Source organism: Sebastes fasciatus, chromosome 15 (genome assembly GCF_043250625.1).
Source record: "Sebastes fasciatus isolate fSebFas1 chromosome 15, fSebFas1.pri, whole genome shotgun sequence".
Taxonomy (NCBI): Eukaryota; Metazoa; Chordata; class Actinopteri; order Perciformes; family Sebastidae; genus Sebastes; species Sebastes fasciatus.
This window is the reverse complement of record NC_133809.1, coordinates 11,802,820-11,821,813: the sequence shown is the minus strand read 5'-3', so window position 1 is coordinate 11,821,813 and position 18,994 is coordinate 11,802,820. Positions and strand designations below refer to the sequence as shown.

At 42.2% G+C, this 18,994-nt stretch overlaps 1 protein-coding gene across 3 annotated transcripts in view; it reads right to left on the bottom strand.

The window, feature by feature from the left end:
* kidins220a (kinase D-interacting substrate 220a) overlaps nucleotides 1-18,994 on the bottom strand; it is a 58,212-nt gene that overhangs the window by 26,307 nt on the left and 12,911 nt on the right. For all 3 annotated transcript variants that reach the window (XM_074661418.1, XM_074661419.1, XM_074661420.1), the window contains exons 6-23: nucleotides 18,799-18,897; nucleotides 18,468-18,566; nucleotides 16,767-16,964; nucleotides 16,557-16,655; nucleotides 16,101-16,199; nucleotides 15,100-15,198; nucleotides 14,751-14,928; nucleotides 14,500-14,664; nucleotides 14,090-14,269; nucleotides 13,382-13,547; nucleotides 13,077-13,228; nucleotides 11,420-11,520; nucleotides 11,126-11,311; nucleotides 10,797-10,937; nucleotides 9,377-9,614; nucleotides 9,113-9,204; nucleotides 6,032-6,176; nucleotides 4,563-4,725 (exon numbers count right to left, since the gene is read on the bottom strand). In XM_074661418.1, coding sequence (XP_074517519.1) covers nucleotides 4,563-4,725; nucleotides 6,032-6,176; nucleotides 9,113-9,204; nucleotides 9,377-9,614; nucleotides 10,797-10,937; nucleotides 11,126-11,311; nucleotides 11,420-11,520; nucleotides 13,077-13,228; nucleotides 13,382-13,547; nucleotides 14,090-14,269; nucleotides 14,500-14,664; nucleotides 14,751-14,928; nucleotides 15,100-15,198; nucleotides 16,101-16,199; nucleotides 16,557-16,655; nucleotides 16,767-16,964; nucleotides 18,468-18,566; nucleotides 18,799-18,897 — 2,600 coding nt within the window. The remainder of the gene's footprint in view (nucleotides 1-4,562; nucleotides 4,726-6,031; nucleotides 6,177-9,112; nucleotides 9,205-9,376; nucleotides 9,615-10,796; nucleotides 10,938-11,125; nucleotides 11,312-11,419; nucleotides 11,521-13,076; nucleotides 13,229-13,381; nucleotides 13,548-14,089; nucleotides 14,270-14,499; nucleotides 14,665-14,750; nucleotides 14,929-15,099; nucleotides 15,199-16,100; nucleotides 16,200-16,556; nucleotides 16,656-16,766; nucleotides 16,965-18,467; nucleotides 18,567-18,798; nucleotides 18,898-18,994) is intronic.

Genomic DNA, 18,994 nt, shown 5'->3' with positions numbered 1-18,994 from the left:
TTTGGCTGCTCCCGTTAGGGGTCACCAGAGCGGATCATCTGTTTCCATCTAGTTAGTAACCGGGGCCTTGACCGATCCGGTATGGAAATCTGGTGATCCACATATTTGATTTGGCAGAACCCGGAGGAAATTTAATTTAAATTTTCTGTTTTTTCAGCCATGTGATGATAAACATGAACACAATGAGAAAGAAGTAATATTTGAGGTGAAACAGAAAATAATTAAGGATTCATGTGTTAGACTGAGCTACCCACCATATAATCAGTAGTCTGCTGTTGCTCCACAGATAGCGGGCACAACATGAAAACGTCAGGAGATGTAAAGAAGCGTCTACCCTATAACATATTAAAATATGCATTTTTTGCAGATTAAGATTTAAGGACAAAAAATTCCCTAATTTGCATATTTATTTATTTTGGACCAAAAGTATTGAACTTGTGTATTACCTTGTATGTTAGCTTTCCGATAACCAGAGAACCATACTGTTATGTTTATTTTTGAAGAAGATATGTGTGTCTATAGGACGGGTGGTCGTCCAATATGGGTCAACTTTGAGGGCCCCTGTCCATGTTGCTCATTCTGGTTAACCAAACCATGTTCTACCACTCTCTCATATAGGTGAACATGTAGGAAAAGATGTGAGAGACTGAGGTGAGAAAGTGATGAATCAAGCCACATGTCTACCATGTCCTTGAGCAACATCCACAACCTGTACTTGCGCAGTCACCTGGAATCACTCTACAGTTAGCTATTTTAGTGGACGCTTTTCTGTAATGTAATGACTCTAAACAACATCAAGGAAATAAACATACAAAAGCCCATTAACGGTCTTTGGAAATGGCTGCTTTAATGCAATAACCATGAAGCAGGAGAGAGCTAGGTTAGCTATAGTCATTAAGTCTCTAATGGCAGCTAAAACAAGGAACAACTGACTCCTGAGAAAGAGATGGAGAAGGAAGAAATGATACAGCTGAAAAGGATAGTCACAAGGCTGCAGGCTGCAAATTCAATTAGCTGGTGATCGAAAAAACATCGTTCGAAACACACATTTAGGGCTGTTAATTTGACGGCTACAAATACGAGGGTCGGTCCAAAACACTTGTTGTTTTGTTTTCTGTTCCGCTTCTGTCGGCGTGCTGGGCAGGCCACGACGCTGGCTCGCTGCTCGAGGTGTAATTTAGAGTTTTCCCTGCAGAACTAGTGAGACAAACATTTTAGCTGTGTGTGCATGCGTGTGTGTGTGTAAGCATGATTGCTTTGAGCCAATATCTCCTACAGACAGACAGTGCCATCTTTGTTACACAGTTCTTTCCCCCTGCTACCTTGCATTAGTCTGGGCAGCCTCCGGTCTTACCGTTAATGATAGAAATCGCTGAGGTTATTAACCGATTACACATTCTCCATCAGATTAGGAAGGCTGTACTGGCCCGCTCCCGCTACGGGAATTAGCGCTACACATTTCTCTTCACGCCGTGTCCTACAATGACACTTCACAGCCCTTCATGGCACTTGTTATTGCCAGGCAAGTTGCTAAAAACAGCTTTTAGCCGTTTTTGAAAGCGTGTGTGTTTGTGTGAGATATGAGGGGAAGGTGGGCGAGCGTTTCTATTTTTTTCTCTCTTTTTCTAGGAGTTCAGGTGCATGCCACAGAGAGTAGCTGTCACCTTCAGCACTGAGAGGCACTCTATGTAAACTCATGCAATATTTCCCCATGGTTTAGTAGTGTGTGGGTCAATTTAGTTTTAATCTAGAAGGTTAGGCAGGGCATAAAATCTAAACTGAGACCATCTCTTGACACTGAGCCAAATTTAAAAGGTAAGAATCCTGAATTTGAATTTTTACCTTTAAAGAGATTTAAAGTGGGAAACCCACCTTATGGTGCCTTCAAATGGGGTCGTGTTTACCGTGTTCACGAGAAGAGTTCCCCTCTTGTGGTATTCGAAACCTCGTAAGTGGAAAGTTTCTGAAAGCTCAGAGTTAGTTGTGATGTGTTTGTTGATGTCAGAAATGGCGGAGGCCACAGAAGTACATTTTTCGGTACATAATAAGTTAATATATTGTAATTTTAGTCGTACATTTCTTTTCTTTTCTTAATCTTAGAATATGTCTGAGGCAAATGTTGATATTCCCAACTTACATTTCCTGCATTATGTTACCCACTTGCTTGCTTGCTAAATTGTTAGCCTCTAGTGGCTTCTAGACGCCGACAGTAACGTTAATATTGCCGTTGCTTAGCAGCGGTGTTCTCACGACTTAACCGCTTGAACGCCAAGCATATTGTGAACACGACTTACCATGTTGTAAATACGAGCTGAGGAGTTTCATTTGAAGGCATTAGCTGTATGATTTATCTAGCTATGATTTACTAAATGTCATATTTCTGATGCTCGGTGTACTGTGGCCTACTGAGCTGTAGCAAGCCTCACAAAGAGGAGAGGAAAGGAAGAGCATGCTGCTTTGTGACTGAGATGCAGGGCGACAGTTGACCTATAAGGGGCTGACTCACCCCCACGTTCACTTCACCACTAATATATTCACTTAGTAACGCTCAGGGGATGTGCAGTACCGCTGTGTAAAAATGGTTGAGCACGACAACTAGTCACATGAATCCATGTTAAAACACAAAAGGTCTGAACCACGTTGGTGTTTGTGGTAACAGAATTAAACAAAAACGATGCTAACTATAAGATACAGGAAATGGTTGAGTTTAAGCTACGAAATAAGATGTGTGATACGTGTGAGTGTGTGCACACGTGCTTATTCATATACGCTGCTGAAAAGGAGAGCAAAGAGAAGTAGCTCTCCATTTCTCAAGCAGATAGACAGTCGGAAGAGGGGGCCTGAGGTTCTGAGAGGCCAGTCAAGTGGTCATCCATCGCTATAAGGGAAAAAGACAGAATATCTCATCCAGAACAAAAAAAAGGGACTTAAGAGATCATAAGGAAGGGTAAAAAAAGAGCAGAGCGACAGAAAAAGAGACACAGACAGAGGCCTGAGTCTTATCAGTGGAAGATTACTGCGAGAGATAAGGCCTCTAGGCAAGGCGTTGTGTTTAGCCCGTTTTGAGGCTTCCTGTCATCATCATTAAGGCCGCTCCTCCGACGGCCACTGCAGAACAGCGCAGCCATTTGGAAAGACACCCCAGTGAGGAGGAAGATGAAGAAAGACAGGACCGTTGGTCAAAAAACAAGACTAAGTCTAATGAGCAGTGTAAGCACAATCCGACGCTGTGGCGAAGGCACTTGAAACCAGGCCTTTGGTGAGATGTAGAAACACTGCAGAATTTTATGGCTGTACTAGCGTATAATTATATCTCCCACTTTTATTTTCCCCAATAATTATGGTAAAAGTGTGGACATTTCCTTTAGGGTGTCCACTATACTTAAACATAATAAAGATATACAGCAGAGATGTGTAGTGACATATTTTTCCACATAAATTAACAATTATAAAAAGGACATATCCAGCAAAATAATCGAGTTACAGCCTTCTGACTATGATGCTTCTCATCTTGTACTCTGTCCTCCCCTCATGTAACACTGAACCGCCGTATGAAAAAATGAAAGGTAATGCCTATTGTCCTCGGAAAACCAACATAAACCTAGTCTAATGAGGCAGCGGTTTGCCTCGGAGATGGGGGAGGGAGGGTTGTCTGCTGGATGTAGCTGGCTGACTGGCTGACAGTAACTGTCTGTGACGCTTCCCTGCCGCAGGAGTCGTAGGCGCTAGTGTATTGTGACAGAGTGCAACCTTTAAAGGCCATCGACTGATGCACAGCAGCACACAAACCCGGCGTCTCGGGCCTGTGTCGGCCTCCTCCTCTTGTCTGCGGTGAGCACGCCTAAAAGCATCCGTGCGACCACACACATACAAAGGCATGAACAGTCATACTCTATACACACACACAGTACAGGCACAAGAGTTTTCCTTCACTGCTCAACCAAACATGTCAATTATCCCTTGTCCAGTTTTAAGGAAATGTGTCCCTCCGTGAATCTGGAGAAGTCCAAACTATAATGCAGTCATCATTTGCCTTGTGCATTATGATCAATTACAAAATCTGTCTGTCAGTTGCCAATTAGTGTGGCACTGAAAGCCATTGGCAGGGACCGTGGTGGACTAATGGAGCCCACACGGAAAACAAAATCCTCTACTGCCACCTGCTGGTCAAAATTACGTATATCAGTATTTAAAAAGAGAGAACATCAAGAAATGTTTACTGACTTAAATTCTGTTCTGGCTTTTTCATCTCCTCAGGAAGGTCAGCACACAGAAGCAACTCTGCAGCGATTCAGCGGTTTACCGACAACGCTGGGTCCTTAAGCTGAACTCACCTGACCTAATTTCCATTTTATCTTACGTTAAAGGTCACCTCAGTCTGCTAATGTCATGCCTCTGGTTAGAAAGAACGTGATGGAAAGACAATAAAAACAGGACAGAAGAAAGGAAGAATGAAGCAAGGAAAGATACAAGGCAGATGTATTGAAGAAGCATGTACACCTTGTAGATCAGATTAGCAGCTAAAGAGGGGGGTGATTGTGTCTGTCTATGTGTGTTTGTACCTCTCATAGATTGTCTTGAGAGAGATCTGGTCAGACACTCCGTCTGCCTCCTCCAAAAAGAGGATGATCCACGACGTCCTGTAAGGCCACTCCTCGGTCAGGTTGATCCACGACGCCAGCCGATCCCAGTTGAAGACGATCTGATTGGCCCGCAACAGACGACCTGTCAACAACGGTGTGGAGGATGAAAGGCCTTAGAAGTCACAGGGCTACTCTTTCTCAACGTGCCTGAGAAAACAAACATCTCAGGAATGTGCATCCTCCTGATCGTCTCTGTCGATTAATAATCCGTCCAAAGTTGTGGCATTAAGACTAGAGAAGTGAGCTTGTAACTGTAAAGTTATCAGTTTCAGAATCACAAAGAGATGTTGAGATGATTTTGGAACCATAACATGTTTTACATCAAATATTATATCTTGTAAATACACTATACAGTATGTTTGGCATGTTTATGGTTCCCATCTCACCAACTAATCATCTACGGAGGCTTGTTGTGTCAACACAAGCTGGCCAACATCAAACGGTCTAGCGTCAATCTGCTGCTCGGTTCTGTTAGCCTCGTATAAATCTGTCGTCAATATATGGATGGATTTGTGTCCATCATTTTTTGAAATCTTAACTTGCTGTCATGTCATTATTGCAAATGCAAATAATATGAATTGTTAATTTAAATCAATGCCTACGCTTCATTAAAAATGCTTGGATAAATGCGCCGCCTCTGCAACCACCTGTTGACCCCTGCTGGTCTTGAATTAAACCCCGTCAAAGCTTTGTTTTGTGTTTCTTTTCCTCATCCATCCCCAGGAATATTTTTCCAATGTCTGACTATACTTATTCATCAAAGCCCCTTAAAATTAGTTAAAGCTGCAGTCGGTCACTATATCCTGACAGTAGTGCATGAGACAGATAATCCGTGAAAAACATCATGTTCCTCTGCCTCCCCCTCGTGCTCCTAATGGCATTTGCGAGTTTCTACCACACCCGAATCTAAACAACCAATCGGCGCCGAGCTGGAGCCAGCCAGTCTCTGGTCAGCTGACGAACTCCGATCAAGCGGTCAAACTAGGCAGCACTGATCAAATATGAATCAAGGTTCTGTTACTGTAATTCCTATTTCTCGCCTTTAATGTTTTCAGGAACATCTTGTAGTGTACTGTTTAGCTGTAAAATTTGAAAGTTTGTGACCCGGTAGCCATGTTGAGATCAGTTGAGGAAATACCAAGCACCGCCCACCAGCCGGTGCACAGGAGGACAAAGAGGAACATGACTGTTTTCAGATTACCTGTCTCATGCACTACATGTCAGGATATAGTGACCGTTTAACAAAAATATTTTTTTCAATAAGTGACTGACTGTAGCTTTAAATTAGGGATGAATAACTTTGATGTTGTTGTAAAGGCAAAATGTCATTTGTTAATATTCTGAGATGAGGGTGGTGCTTAAGCAGAACATGGTTTATTATTCTTTACCTGTGATAGAAACGATGTTGAGCAGCCTCCTCATGGTCTGTGGGCTGATGTCACTGAACCAGTCCTCGGTCACCAGCAGCTTGGTCAGGTCGAAGGACATCTGTCTGGTGACGGTCCTCTGCATCTGCCGACGCCGGTATGTGTCCTTTACAGAGGGAGTGCACAAAGAAAACTCAAATTAGCATGAGATCGGAAATTTCACATGTTTGGATTCGTCGTGTTCCCAGCTGGTTTGGCTTGTCTCCACGACTACGGTTTCATTTGTTGTTTTAACGCAACTTTAATATATCAGAATGGTATTTTTATTAGAACTCTAAAAGCAGTTTATCTGTGGGAAAGCAGGAACCGTCCTACAGTCACAGCTAAAGTGAAACAAAAGCATTAACATTACTGTCGACCCTTGCAGAGGTTTCGATTACTTGTGCGTCATCCCTGCGAGTTGTGCATCATGAGACAGGAGAGCAGGCGTTTCAGGATCGCCATGTCATCTCGGGTCATGTCACTGTAAAACCGTATGCTTGAATACACTGAGGAATACATGTAGATGGGTGGATAGGGCCTTGTGTTCTCATATTCTTGACTTGCTATCCATGTTTAACTGTACTTACATGCAACCTAATTATACATTTATGGGCTATTTTCATTTTAAATGGTATGATTTTATGTAAGCACATCAATGGTACTACAACTTTTGCAGCAACATACAGGCAGTTACTGACTTTAAAGATAATCTAAAAGTTTGCAGCTTAACTCTATGAATGGGGTGTGAGTGAAACCAAATAAAAACGTTCATTTTGTCACTCTACTGATCGGCTTCTTTCTGTCTTCCCTTCTTTTCTTGAGCAAAACATATAATTCCCTGTGACTGCAAATAAAAATATCAAAGAGCCACTGTCCGAGGCTGAACCGTCATGACACACAGACGAGCTATTGACACAGATCTAGCAGAGAACATCTGTGATGATATCAGACAGCTCAACGTGGTCATGAGCCAAGGCGAGGCTTTTGGTCGACTTTGAAGTCGTAACGCCGGTCTCATGACCTCTTTCTCTGAGAGATGAAACATATGGCCACCACTCAGTCAGAACTGAAAAGGTCTATCATACAAACAGTCCTGTGTGGCTGACTTTCCAATATATATATAGACTTTTACTGCTTCATTTAGATGATTGGTTTTGTATCTACTGGTTCTTCTCCTTGTTGGTACACTGTAAAAAAATAGTTATACTTTGAGAGGTCCTAGAACTGAATGCATTTCCAGGAAATAATTATTTTCCTTATAAAAGGGGGATTCATTTAATTACAATAAATGGAAATAAGATGGTAGAGATATTCCTAATGCCATCCACAACTTGAGAAGCCACATGAAAATGGAGAGCCACTAATTCATTTCCCCCTCCTGCCCTCGTTTTAATCTCCACTTGCAGAAAGAGGGCCCTCCTGCCAAGAGCTAGCGAGTGTCGGAGGGCAAATAAAAAGAGCACGCCGCCCCATAATAGAAGGGCCAACACCAATAATTGAGGGTACTAGATAAACCCGAGGTACAAACAAATGTCAAACAAACAAACAAGCGAGGGAGGCGGGAAGGAGGGAGGGGTAGTGGGAAGGTCTCGCAGGGGGGGAGGAAGGCATCAGCGACAGCAGCAGTCACTTAGCCTCCTGCCAGCAGACCTGGTGCCAGTGTTTTGTCACAGGGACCCACTGCTGCTAGGCCTTGTCATTAGGCTGTGGCAACGCAGCAGGAAGGATAAACAGTCATTACATCAATTACACCAGGAACCTTGGCCGCATACCGAGCACCTCTCTTTTCGTCTCGGTGTGCCTCCTTCTGTCCTCTGGCCTCCGCACTGCCTGCCAACCAACCAACGCCACGCCTGTGACGAACCCCCCTTCAGGGAGGAGCAGTGAGGGTTTCTAGGGCAGCATCTCTAACCCTAATCCAATGTTTTCTCATCGCGCTGTGGTGAACTAACTGCATTTTAATTTTGTTTGATTAATGTCAAGACATTAAGCGTTCATTTCCAGCTCTATGATGTTTCCGGATAGCATGAGTATCGTGGGAAAACAAATTTATTTTACCTCGTTCTATAAACAATACATCTGTCTCCGTTTTAATTTGGTATCGAACGCTTCTCTGCAATTTGTTATTATTGTTGGAATTTTTTTATTTGGTTGTCATGGGCTAGGATGGATGGATATACAAGATTTAAGGCTTTAGAAACTTGATTGATTTCCATTGTGTAACGTTTAAACGTTTAAATGGACTTGCTCCTCAGCCTTTCTGCAAATACATAGAGAGATTACAGAGCTGCAGCTGCAGCTTTAAGTGGCAACTGTAAGGTTAAATTTTGCAAAAAACATCTTTTGCTCAGACAGCTTTTTCTGTGAAAGGAACAAAGTCCTGGAACTAGCTGCCTGATCACTTGAAAGTTGCTGCAAACCTCATCACTTTCAAGAGGGCTACCAAATTAAGCTAATTCAGCAAAAAATCTGTACCCATGTCTAGCTTTTAAATGTAATGTTTTTAATGGCGTGCTCTATTGTACCTCACTGTTCTACTCTGCTAGTTTCATAAAAGCCCTTCTAGGGATGGGTGTTGCAAATTAGCATTTGCTATAAACACTATGATACATTGCATCAGATAGCAGTTTTCAGTTTGTCTATGTATTTTGTATCCGTCCCTACCAAATAAACCATACATAAATCAATAATAATGGGGTGTGAACTGTGTCTATTTAGGGTGACAAGCATATTAAACAGTGCTTGATATATTGGTCTTGGTTTATCTAATTTGGATTTACTATAATCCTACTCTTAGATTTGTATTTCTATTATTGCCTGTCTATCATTATTAGCATTCTTCCACCTATGACTCATATTGCATCCCCAGCCATTTGAAATATCTCTTTGAATTGCCTCTCCCATAGTCTCTTTGTTTATGTGCCATGTTTCTTCCTTGTCTTCTTTAGTTAGAGAGCTTAGGGTGGGGTTGGGAACCATTGATGTGGGGCTGTAAACCCCAACAAAACATTGTATGTGATATTGGTCTATACTAATAAACTTGAATTGAATAGCGGTTACCCTGCGGTTTAGGGCGTTCTTGCTGCCAAACTTGGCCTGGTCTTGGCTCAGGCTGCTCTGAGACATCCTCCTGTCCATGTCGTCATTCCATCCTGGACAGAAAAAGAGAGACAAAGTGAATGACAGCTGACCAATGCATTTGAATAAATAAATATTGTGTCTCTATTCAAATAGAACTGCTGCTTTGGAATCTGTCAATTTATGCCCCAAAACTGTTCGCAATCCTTCATATATGTGTACACAATACAGTATGTTATCCTTTACCCTCAGCAGGCGATGGCTCTCCATTGACGGGGGTCGCCATGCAGAGTTTTTTGGCCGCGCTGAGGCCTCTGCTGTTGAGGAATACTGGCAGATGGACGATGTTCCTCATGTAGTCGTGTCCGTTGATGTTGGAGTCTCTCAGCACACTGTTGAGGTTTTGGTTGATAGCTTTGATGATGATATGGGGGTCACTGGCAAAGATGGAAATAAAAGGACCTTTGGAGAAGAGCACCCTCACCTGGAAGGAGAAAGGAACCAGAAGTTTAGTGTGTAAAGGACATCTTTCACCAGCTTTTTTGTTATTCCATAAAACAAATCTTAGTTGATTAGTGAACTAATCAGTCGTTTTGGTCTAGGTTAAGATGTCTTTAGTTGATTAGTCCCTTTTTCTGCTTTTTTGATCCTGAATGACTTACTTCTAAGAAACTTATGAGCACATCTCTGGTAAACACGAGATTTAAAGTGGTGCTTTTGTGTGATTCTGTGGAGAAACTCAGTTTTATAGACTGTTAACTCTACTGAGAATCTCTTTGGTCGAGGACAGCCCCACCATAAAACATGTTTTTCAAACTATGATACCGGCACTACTATTTGTAACTAAAAAAACATGTCATGATGCTCTCAGATACAGGGTTGTTAGCATAGCAGATCCCTCTGTGTCCTCCACTTTGATGTCAAAATGGGTAGTTTACAATCAATCAAATATAACATGACAGCCAGAGGCAACAGTCAGCTGTAGTACTTAAACTTAATGACTCCTGTGAGAACTGACTGTCCGCAGCACATGGTGTTGGGGGATTTCCACTCTGCTAACTAAGGGACATTGTCCAAGTGTCACAGGACATTGATTTGTGCTACATGCATACATGGTTTGTTAAGCCCTGACCAACAGGATGACGAACCTCTGTCCCTACAGCAGCTGTTAGCACCATCAACTAAGGCGCCATCACATGATGTGCATCTTTAATGCACATTATTTGGTTGGAAAAATAAACAAACTGAAGAAAAAAGAAAAAAAAGATGGTTTCCAAGCGACTGGGAGGTGCTTGAGATGAGATTATTACATTAGCACACAGGAGGTTGCCATCTTCACTGGGATTACTTCATCAAATAATAACATTTGGCTAAAGGAAATTTTATTAAAGCAGCTGGGAGGAAGAGTCTAAACTTGGAGGCGAGCTGAGGCAGCTGGGAACACCGGGGTGGCTGCACAGTATCAGAGATGTGTGGGCTCTGTGTGCACAGGTGAAAGACCCACTGAAAGTTAAGGCCACATGGCAGCAGCCACGGTTGGAAATTTGCTTGAGTGACAGATGTTGAAAGATGTAATTGCTTCATATTATCTCGTTATCAGTCATGAGGACGCCGCGCTCATCATTTATGTTCCCACCCACGCACAGAAGCATGTGCAAACACGCACCGTGTCCAGCATCTGCAGAACTTTGTCCTGCTCGCAGGCGTCCAGTCCGTCGATGATGACGGCCATGCGTGTCTGGTTCTGGGTGAAGCCATCAATGGTTTTGGCCATTTTTGACATTAGCTCCACTTCATGCTTCAGAACCTGGTGTGAGACAGAAGGGAAGAAAATCAATGTCTCAAAACAGGGAAAAGGGAAATTGATTGGATTAGGAACTAACGCTTTTATAACTTTGTAAACTAATGGAATGCCCCTTTAGCCATGACAACAGGATGTCGAAGGATTTGTATTTGTCCTTGATTGGGTACAATGAATTAAGTGCATTAGTCTACCTTCATAAATCCTTCACTCTTGAGCTTGTGCAAGTTGTTAGCAGCGCTGTGCAGCCGTTTCCTCTGCGAGTAGAGGACGGAGTCGGCCACCTGCCACCAGGTCCTACAGTTGAGCAGCAATGCCAGGCCCACCACACTAGCCATGCCTATCAGCACGGCATTTACTGTCAAGTTATCAGGGTCCACCTGGTAAAAATAAAAGCATTGAAACTGATTACCGGGGCGTCTAATGATCTAGTGGTTAGAAGGCATACTGTTTAAACACAGTGTCATCGATTCATTGCTCTAACCCACCTTAAAGATGGCCAACAGGGCCGTGCCAGTGATCAGGCATCCCAGTGTCACGGCAAACAGCACGAAGGAGGGAACACAACATGTTTTCTTCCACTTCTTACCTGGGGTATGAGAGGAAGGTAGAGGATAACATGAGAGAGAGCACTTAGATTATACACTCTAAGTAAATCTATTACCACAATTTACGCATATATTAAGATCATTTGAAGAAGGATGTAGTAAATAGAGAAAAGACTGCCTAAACCATCCATTTTAAGCACTGGCTATACTTACAAGAGCTCCATTATGCTTTCAAGAGTGTCATTCTGTCAACAGCATCCTCAAATCTAATTTGGCAGTGATGCAATTATATGAAACCTGCTTAAAGCTAGTGTTGGCAATCTTCTTCAAAAGAATTTTGGTTATATTTGTTGAAATTTTCTTTACATCCTGACAGCAATCAATAAATAAAATGCTCTGACAAAAAAGGGGGACTGTCGCAGGACTGTAATAAACCTGTCCAATCATTTCATTCAGCCCTACGTTCCTGTCTACCTACCTGCCTGCCTACGCACACTCTGCCGGTGCACTCATTGCGTGTCACTGGAGTCTTCCACAAGCTGCTAGCTTGACAGCTGTGAGTACTAACAATAGCCATGTTTGTTGTTTACATTCATAATCATAATTTTGGAGGAGTGGCTTTGGAGGGAGGCCTCACACCTCTTCCTAACACACAGCGAGCGAGCAAACTCTGGCGAATGGAGCACGAAAACATGCCCAGATATACTGTGGGCGATGTCGCAGCACGAGGGAGGGATGATATTTGCTGTTGTTATTTTCTCCCTCTGTAAATGAGTAATTGTCTAAGATATTTATTCATGTTAACGTCATCTTAAGTTTTAATCATTTCCTCAGCTAGAATGATTCATTTTTATGATTTGTACACTGTGACATTTATATATACAGTAGGTTTACAATGATATAGGCTGTAATAAAGAGTGATATTGATTAACAGTCATTAGCCAATTTTGACCAATGAAAATAAGTTGGAGGTGGAGGTGGAGCAGGTGCACGAAACTTTGCGAAACTAGAGCCAGAACGAGCGTTTTTTCAAACAAGCGACACGCCGCTTAGCCTGTTCGCTGATGCATGGATCAGGTTAGGACATCTTCATTGGGAAACACGGAAACAATCTGATGTTCGCTCATTCGCATCGCGTCCAGTCAGGTAGAGGTGTGAAAAGGACGAGCTCTCAGTGTTGCCGACTTGGCGACTATCTCGCTACATTTAGTGACTTTTGGAGCTACTGCTGCTGGCTACTTTCATTGGAAAAGAGATGGCAACACTGGGCTGAGTTTTTTGGTTGGATAATATTTCAAATCCAGCGTACTCTTTGCTAGTTTCTCAAGATTACCAACTCTAGCTTGACGGGGGCCTGGTTTACTGTGTAATTAAACAGGATTATATTTCACTTCTTCAAATTTAGATTTTCAGTCTACAAAAATTGTACAGCACACATACATATTTTAATTTGTCAGCCATTAATAGATATTAAAGCAAGCTCATAATTGCAAATGTAAGATTATTGATATCAATTACAGGTCTGATTGTGACTTTGTGTGCTGGCTGAAACGTCATTACGTGACTGACATTTTAAAGCCAAAGATAGCAACGTCACCTTGGATCTCATCTTTCTTGAAAACCCTGAAGAGCCTGGAGGCCATGAAGCCAAACTCCCTCTCACAGGCATCTGAAAGCGTGGCAATCATCTCAGCCATGGAGGTCTCCCCTCCAACACTGGACAGACGATTATAGTCTGTGAACAGGAACCTGCGAGACATGTGAGAAACAGAAATGAGAGTGAGACTCCAATTGTTAAGTGTTTACAATTTTTTGTCTTGGACCCGGGGAACTGACAGAACTCAGTGTATGACTCAGCAGTGACTGTGTATGTGTGTGTGTGTGTGTGTGTGTCAGTGTCACCTGACTGGCAGCGCGCGGGTGGTCTGCTCAGGAAGTTCAGGGGGGTTGACGAACATCAGTTTGAGCAGCAGCTCCAGGTAACCGACCTGGCGAGCCAGACGGGTGCTGATGACCCACGCCCAGTGCCAGCTCTCCCTTTCACGCCGACTTCCGAAGTACACCAACACTGGAGACAGTAGAAGAGGTGGAATTGTTTTAGCTTTTTAGTGAGGTAACAAGCCAAAAAAAAAAAATCAACTCATGATTACAATAGCTCTATTCATAAACCTCAGTAAGGGCGATTTCACAAGCCATAATCCCTTTGGCTGGTCCGAATCAGAGTGAAATTGATAATTCTGGTTGATTTTCTATTTAGTCTGGTTTGATTTCACAGTGAACAAATTAAAGCGACCCACATTAAAAAAAATATTTGCTGAGGGGTGTGTATGAAGCGAAGAAGATTGTTTTCGTGGACTTTGACATATTGCTGTCAAAGTGTTTTCACTTTGACTCGACACTTATCTATTGTGCGGACGAATCCCTTATCCTCCAGTTTATCTCCAATGATTTTATAAACATCACTATTTTTGTGGATTTTATTTAGCATATTCTGTATGTTCTCTTTGGCACAGATGCCATTATGTAATTCAACCGCTTACAAGGAGGCCGTCAGTTATCATCATCAGTTATCAAATCAGTGTTGCATTTCTAGCTCATCTGTCTCCTCACCGAAAAAGATGTAGAGCAGAGCGAGGAGGCTGAGGGAGACGGCAATCGCCAGTTTGGGATCAACGGTAAAGCCCAGAACGACGGCCACTGAGCCGCAGAGGAGCAGGGTGAGAAAGACCACCAGCCAAGAGAACTCGAACAAAGGCTCTATCTGCTGGCCTGCAAAGGTCTTCATCTCATCTGATGACAAGAGGACAGACAGAAACAAATTATCTCGTGTCAGATATTTCAATCAAGTATAAGGGGAGATTAAAATATAGGACATTACGTGAGGATAAGAAACAATATGAAAACAAACTCATTTACATTGAAGAAACTGAGGAAAGGCACTGTCCAGAAAAGCAAATGTTCACAATTCGGTACTTTTCATCTTTGTATGAGACAGTTTTTAACGCTGTGGGCTTACTTACCCTCCAGTTTCTTGAGAAGGAAAGACTTGCCGCTGCCCCACTGAGCGTACAGTCCAACACAGATAGGTGGCTGCATGGTGGGCTCACTGAGGATGTCTGCTAGAGCACTGCTATACAGGTCATAACCCAACATGTCTCCATCTGACTCAGAGGGGGAGAGGTGCTCTGAGACAGAAAGAGGGAGAGAAAAAGTTAAACAGTGCAGAAGAATATAAGAGAAGACAAAAGTGAAATGGAAAAATGGCTCATACTGGCTCCAAATATCTGTGTGAGGATGCTTTTCTGGTGGGTACAGTCGATGTTGTATGGCGTCTCTCCAGCTTTGTTGGGGCGGTAAAGCAGGCGCCCATCTTTAGGGTTCCTCAGCAGGAGCTCAGCCAACTTTCGGCTTCGTCCTCGGATGGCGATGTGGAGGGGCGTGTCACCTTTCTGAAGGAAGAAAAACACCAAATTGAGTGAAAACTAACTATCTGGAAAACACTCCAAAACAAAAGTGGGCAAAAAGGAACCCTCCAGAATTAAATAATGACATAAAAGTATGGTTATGACAAGATTTTTCCGCACATGTGTGTGTAACATGCAATGTGTTTTAAAAAGTACCTTTTCCACTGCAGACACCTTGGCTCCTTTATCCAGCAGGAGTTCCACTATCTCTATGTTCCTCATTTTTGTGGCTTTGATGAGTGGGGTCTCTCCCTCCTAAAACGCAAAGACACACATCATCGATATCATTCTGAAATTAATTTTTAAAAGAACACATTGGACCTTTAAAATTACAATTAATCAACAGTACACAAGTGAAAAAAAACATACCACTGCCTACACACAGTGGTTTTTCAGAAAGAAAGAAAGCCCAGGGTAGGCTGTTATAAGGCAATATTCATGGTTGTCTGTCTGCATTTTTGGTCAACAGTATTTTTACAGATTTTTCAAAAACAGCAGATTTCTGTTACTAATCGTATTTAATGCAGTGAATGGAAATATTTTAAACTTTTATATGTTAACCTTTTCCACTCTTTGAGGGCTCCGGCACCCTCGGCCAACTTAATTTTTTTTCAGAGGCTGTAGCAGGCTCAGTTTTAGAGCTTGAGTGAAACTACTGGTATCATATGAAACTAGAAAACCTTCATTGTAGTGAGGTAATTTTGTTAAAATGATCTGTTGTGACCTCTAGGAAAATCACAGCCTCATGACATTTTACAGCCACACACTATAGACCTTGTACACTTTCAAAATGTATTTTAATTAATTAATTAAATAATCTTTTTTTTTTATTTCTGATTTATGACTAGAACAACGTGACACACAGTGCTGAGCTGCATCTCAAATTAATCTGCAGGTTCACAGCTTTCAGATGACGCACACAACTTCTATGTGACATCTACTGTTGACCTGCTATCTCCCTCTAAAGACCCCTTGTCCCCCCCTGAAAAAGACAAAAATGGGTCTATGAAAAAGAGGGGTGGAGTAGAAAAGGTTAAATATATATGAGAAATCAGGAGAAATAAAGAGAGAAACATGATACTTTAGAAATGACAATCAAGAAATTTAAAGGATAAGAGAGTGTGCATTTTACTCCTTTACTACCGAGTGTGTCGTACCTTAGTGCAGCTCTCGGTGTCAGGGTTACACTGCAGGATGTCTCTCACCATGATAGCGTTGCCTTTCTCCACTGCCCAGTAGAGGGCAGTCTTTCCATCCTGATGTGGAAAGGACAAGGCAAATACTAGCTTGTTAATCTTAGAAAAAAGAAACTGTGTCAAAATGGACTAGTGTGCATAACTGAGAATGCAGTGTATTATTTTGTATTGTGCCTATTATATGTATATATGTGTGTAGAATAATGCATAGGGCATCAAGGAGTGTCTGTTTATATAGCAATAATACTTGTGTATATTTGTGTAACCCCATGGAATAACGTTCAGTTTACCAAGAAACAACAGCGCAAAACAGTGTTGAGTAGCAGTGTGACATATCACATAGAGAACACAAGAAGGCCTCATGCCGGTTTATAAACATCTATAAGGCAGCAGAGATAGTGGGAAAGGAGCTCCTACCAGGCCCCTGACGTCAATATCAGCATATTTGTTCAGCAGAGCTCGGACTATCTCCACATGACCTCCTCTCACAGCACCAATCAGCATCGTCTCCCCACTCTGAGAGGAAAAACAGACAGAGAGAGACATGAATTGTATTTCATTTATGCTGTATTACTCTTCTACGTCTTCAATCAGCCAGCTTGTAATGCTGCTGTACTGTGGCCTCACCCTGTCTAGGATATTGACATAGGTGCCGGCATCCAGCAGGTCCTGTACAATCTCGGTGTGACCCTCCTTGGCGGCAATGGCCAGGGCTGTGTTGCCATCTTTGTCCGTCATGTTGACATTTGGGTTACACTTCAGCAGCTCCTTTACAACCTCTGTGTAGCCACCTTTCACTCCCACAATCAGAGCCGTCATTGAGTTCTGAAAAGACACAGAAAGAAGTCTTGGTTGGTGCTCAGTATAGCAAACGTTCAATAATGTATTGCTGTATATTAACAAATTGTATTTCCCAAATGTTATCAGTTTATTTCAGCAGCTGTGGGAGACACTACAGGCTTGATGGCAATTTATTATTGATATATCGCCTAGCAAGCCCAATAACTCATATATTTTTCCAGGCACTGGAGTCTCTAAATCACACATAAATGAATTGCTCTGCAACATTAGCTACTCCAGTTCCATCCGATTATTGATGCCACATATCGAACCATCACATCGTTCAGTTTGTGACAGCACAGATGCAACATGACTCGAAGGAGCACAGATGCGCTGCGTCATAGATGCAATCAATTATTTAATATTGCTGTTTACTAATGAGTTTGTGGCACTGGGGAGCATTAAATCTTGATTATGTGAAAACTACACTGGCGAGAAACAGGCCGCTTTGTGTGTCATGGCACTCGCGATGAACCCAAAACAAAATTGGACTCGCTCAGCTGTTAAACAACCTGTTCAGAATACCAAATCAAATACTAACATTGTTTAGGCAACACTGTCAAATATTATACTATGTCAAATAAGTGTGGGTGCAAAGCTATAGAAGGCATTGTAATGTGGATATCAGCACTCAAAAACTATAATACCAATTTTCCATATTTTTCCAGACTTCAAACTTTCAAAGGCTTTCCAAACTTTCCAGACATATCTAAGAACCCTGACAATAAAAACTAGATCATTGTGTAGGTATAGTGATCAAACTTATTAATCAACATTATTTTATTATCTGATTAATAAAAAATATCATATTGTACTTTAATCGATATCTTGACAGACATTGTACCTAATTTAAATTTTCTAATATGGTCTAGGGCTGTCCCAAATACCAGTTTTTGGGCTCAGGAGCTTCGGAAGTATTTAAAAGCAAATATTCAATGCTTCAGACGGGGGTCAGGGGGTGGCATGGGGCGGCACCGCGGGACCGCAGTGACGACAACCACCATACAATCAGCGGCGATGAGGGCTCTTGGCTTGTCTCCTTGACATGACTCTGGAAGGACTCAGACAGATATTTCTCTGTTCTTGGCTGAGATGGATGGCAATGTGCTACAAAACATGTCTTTCGGTTTAATTAAAAGGCATTCATTTTTAAGTATTCTTCTATTTTACAGTATTGTTTGTTGTAGTGTTATTTGTTATTGAATAAGAAGCATTTTCCAAAAGGTTTGGTGTGTTTTATGCATGTTTGTAATCCCAAGGAGTTAAAAAAATAAATAAATATCAGAATGCCAAAACTGAAAATCGTCTACCTACCCAATGAATGCATAACCAAATAGTAAAATATTCAGGTCTATACCTAATATGGTCTTATTCATAATTATGTAAACTACAATTGTAAACTGCAATTCTACTTACTCTACTAGTGTTGGATCTCTATTGAACGCTACTGACGAATAGCAAACAACAATTCCCAGGAAATCGACTTACCGCTCCTTCTTGGTCCACATCAGCTCCGTTGGCCAGAAGGTGCATCACACTGTCATAGTGCCCCCTCCTGGCTGCCCAGATCAAAGGAGTGGTACCATACTGCAAAGAAAATATGATCGAGTGCATGAGTGGCAAGATACTATTCAGTCACCAACCCAGGGAATTGTGAATAATCATGAAGGAAGGATAATAAATAAAGGAAGAGGGACTTGGGGAACTGGAAGGTGGATGTGGACCAAAGCACTTGGATCTTTTAATCTCATACCACTAACTACATCTTCCATGTGATTAAAAGCAAGTAAATGATGAACATCTGTCAGCATGTAGTTACCTTGTCGGAGCAGTTGACCTTGGCTCCGTGCTGCAGCAGGAGATGGACAATCTCTGCGTGGCCTCGACCTGCCGCCCAGATAATGGGGTAGACGCTGTACTGTTGGGCCAGAGGAGAGGGGTGAAGTCATGCTGACAGTAACTAATGATCGGTGTCAGGCCTGCGGTTGCACTAACGCTTTAAGCCAACTTACATG